At 35.8% G+C, this 3830-nt stretch overlaps 1 protein-coding gene across 1 annotated transcript; it reads right to left on the bottom strand.

Annotated features, from left to right (window-relative positions):
* Positions 1–1474: 1474 nt before the first annotated feature.
* LOC132065401 (agmatine coumaroyltransferase-2-like) lies at positions 1475–3114 on the bottom strand. Its single transcript, XM_059458792.1, has one exon. It carries the CDS (start codon positions 3024–3026, stop codon positions 1707–1709), a length of 1320 nt encoding a protein of 439 aa, XP_059314775.1. The 5' UTR covers positions 3027–3114; the 3' UTR covers positions 1475–1706.
* Between the last annotated feature and the right edge of the window lie 716 nt (positions 3115–3830).

The following is a 3830-nucleotide window of genomic DNA, read 5'->3' as shown; positions in this document are numbered from 1 at the left end:
TTATTCATATCCCCACAACTACCCACAACTAAAAAAGCCCTATTTCCTACTGAATGTCGATGAGAAAAACCGAAATAGTAGTGTTTTCACACGAAAAAAAATACGAAATTTCGCAGCGTTTCAATGGGAACCTATTTCCGATCGACGATGGGTTTTCCCAGTGAGCTGGTTCGATCGATGGGAATGAGGTGGGAAAATCTCATGTTATAGCACAAATTTCCCACTAAATGTCGGTGGGAAAACTCCCTGTTTCTAGTAGTGAAGACATCGTTTCTTCTTGACTCTTAAGTCGAGTTAAATTTTTTCTTGACTCTAAAGTCAAGTTAAATTTTTGTCTCAAAAAGTTAAGCCAATAAAATTAGACACATCGTAACAACTGAGATTTTTCATAATTTTGTATTTAGTTCCCATTCAAAATAGATAATTTTATCACCATAATCCTACTATACATGCATATTTGTGAGAATATTGGATTAGTAATCAAGAAAAAATATTTATCATTGCTAGGGAAAGTTAGAAAAATAAATCTATATTTCAAATGAGGAAAACTGTTTCCTTTGGCGCAGGAAAGTTTATTCAAGCAAACATTATTTAACACTTAATTTTTTCCTATAAGCTTCGTTGCTAATCCGTCGCTATATTGCTCGTAGCTAATAGATATCTGTCGCTAATCTGTCGTTAAATAAGATTAGCGATGGATTTTGCTGTTTAGCTACGGAATTCGTCCGTCGCTAAATCCTGTTTTTTTGGAGTTTTACTGTAAATTTTGAAATTTTATATATGACTGATTATTTTCAATTGCAGGGTAGAAAAGTGATGATTATTTATGATTTACCTTTTTTTTTTCTTTTTTTTAATAATCATTTAGTATTCAGAATCTTTGATTGGTCCAATTAATAGCCTGTTTGGCCAAGCTTCTAGAAAGTTAAAAGTGTTTTTTTCTTTCTTTTAAAAAGTGCTTATTTTGGACCAATCTTATAGGAAAAAAATAATTGTTTTTTGGTCGTAGCAGAAGCTACAAAAATAGGTTGGCCAAGTAAAAGTTACAGTTCTAATATTAGTAAAAAGTGTTTTTCAAATTAATTAATTAAATATGACTATATATATCAAAATAAGCAGTTTTGAAAAATTTGACCACATATATCATATTTCAGATCGTGCCTAATAAAATTTACTAAAGATGGAGCGCTCCCTAATCAGAATTAAAAATTTCTCCTTCCTCACAGCACATCGATTATCATTTAGTTGCTCACAGAGTTTGCCAGATAATATATATTGCTGGCAAATATTAAGTCAAGCACTAAATTTTATTATAATATCAGCCGTAGAGCTGGTAGGTGATAATTTGGAGGATCACATGTGAACATGCATTATTAAATTCTATTTATGTAAATACGTGACAACCCTCTACTTTACATATTGACAAATTATTGAGATTCCTACAATAGACAGAGAACTTGTTGGAAACAAAAACTAGAACAGCAAAAAAAGAAGGATCATTGACAGTACGTGCCATTGTGAAAATAATACATCTCTGTATTTAATTAATATTCATATGCTGGTATGCATACAAAAATTGTTACAAGTAGGGAATTAGAAGGCTAACCATAGGAAATTAACGATTCCTTTGTGTGACAAAATTGATATTTATTTTGATGAAGACGACTAATTATTATTTTTTAAAAGTAAGAGCAGATTTGAAGTTTTTAATCTGCAAGCAAGTCCAAGGAATAGCAAATTTTCTTGAAGGCGGGCAACTTGTCTTCGAATAGAGGAACGAAGGCATCGATACTTCCATCTCCGATGAAGGATGGTAAAAGAAACATCATGCCTTCTGTTGGAAAATAAGAAGGCATGAAAATGTAAGGGCAACCGGTCCCAAAATCTAAGTCATAGAATGGAAATCTTAACCAACTGTCCACTTCGATATTAGGGCAAAGAATGTGCTTGTTCATGTCCGCTGTGGGGACAAGGTCTTCTTCCTTCGCTTTGGTATTGGCAAAGTCAATGAAGGATCTAAAATAGTTGTTGTTTACCTCTGTAACAGCATCATGAATGAGCTTTGTTGCATATGGAAGAGGCTCTCGCAGAAGGTCCTTCACTTTTGTTGTTGGGAATGCCCAAAGGACTAGGTTCCCAAAGTACTCATTGGGTACTCTTGGAGTCAGCCTCATTCTGCCATTGACAGAAATTCTTATTTGGGTAGTCTCGAATCCACTTAGTCCACGAGCTTTGGTTATGGCCCTCCATAAATGCGCAAGGAGACTTTCGAATGTGCTATAAGGCTTGTTATTGCCATTCATGGAAGAAGCCTTGGCTTTAAGCTTTGCGAGAAACTCAACTGTGAAATGAACTTTGTGTACAACCACATCTTCTGATATATCATGAACCTCAATGAATGACTGCTCTTTTTTTGACTTAGACATGTATTCAACCCCCTTATGCTGATACTCGACGAGAGGAGGATCTCGAGGGGTAAAAATTGTACGGTCATGAAGAGGAAGTGGATTGATTTTGAGGCCTCGACAAGCTTGGCCCCATGCAACCAAGAAATTGCTAGTGGAATGGCCATCTCCCACTGTGTGGTGCGCGGTAAAGCCAACCACCAAGGAGCCACAAGTGAACCTAGTTACTTGGACTTGCACCAATTCTTTCACATCATTCAAGCTAGGGTGTAGGTTGAGCAAATATGGTGAAGGTTTGAAGGGCATTACTTGATCAAGGGTGTTACTGGCCGATGCCTCGACGAATCTAACACCCTCATCGTTCAGGAGAATTACTGAATTTCCATGTTCGTCTTTGCCTAATCTTCCAGCCCACTCTCGATAAATAGCTAAGGCTTTTCGAAGACCCAATTCAATAACGGTATTTGGTGGGGTGGGAGGGCGATAGGCGTATATGCAAGCAATTTGAGCCTCATATGTGATCTTATCAAAGACACTAAGGGGAATGTGGCTTGTTGTTGGAGGAGGGGTATGTTCATAGGAAGGCTTAATGATTCTTGAACTTTCTATTTTCACCTTCATGATCGTTTTCCTTTTGTTTTTGGCTAAGTGGAAAAGGAAATTAAGAAGTAGAGAACATAAAGTTTTCTTTTAGCTTGAGTTATTGGTGGCATGTCTTGGGTATTTATAGAAATATATCATCATACCTATTCTCCTTTGATTGTGTAATTACGACGTGTTTGTCCTGTACAAGGAAAAAAGTTGGCATAGAATAAAATAAGAACAAATGAAAATAAGAGACTCGGCGTGTTGGTTAATCGCGTCCAAACTTCAATGTACAAACTCAGCTAATTAGCTTTTCTCCAAGTGGTTAATTAGTCATCATTTTTAATTTTAAGGTTGTACCATATGGTCTTACTTTCATCACAATAGTATTTTTAATTGAATTGCAATTATCTCTTGCCAAGTTTACATTTGCATTATATGCACTCATCATCTGATATATAGTGCCTAATCTTAAGTTGTACCAATAACTAGCTAGTTTACATGATAAGTGACAAAGTAATTAAATAAATAATTCATGAAACATGTCACGTTCAGCCAAGGTTCGGGAAGGATATTGTACTCCAAGATAGTGTAATGTAGACAGAAAGGGAGCCATGATTTAAAGCTTGTGAGTTCGAGGTTTTAATTCTTTAAAATTACTGGGTTCTAAATTAATAATGTGTACATATTTGACAAAAATTTAATACAAATATATGATTTGGACCAAAGTTACTGGGTTCGCCCGAACCCACGCCGGAAAGACTAGCTCTGCCCCTGAATGTAGACAACCTCCCTATTAATGCAAATAGTAGTGGCTGATTCTGAAAAAGAGGCAACTTA

This window comes from Lycium ferocissimum, chromosome 7, assembly GCF_029784015.1.
Source record: "Lycium ferocissimum isolate CSIRO_LF1 chromosome 7, AGI_CSIRO_Lferr_CH_V1, whole genome shotgun sequence".
Taxonomy (NCBI): Eukaryota; Viridiplantae; Streptophyta; class Magnoliopsida; order Solanales; family Solanaceae; genus Lycium; species Lycium ferocissimum.
This window is presented reverse-complemented; position numbering and strand designations above follow the sequence as displayed.

Bases quoted from the DNA above. Each gene is read 5' to 3' on its own strand.
- LOC132065401 (XM_059458792.1), bottom strand. From the start codon at position 3,026: ATGAAGGTGAAAATAGAAAGTTCAAGAATCATTAAGCCTTCCTATGAA.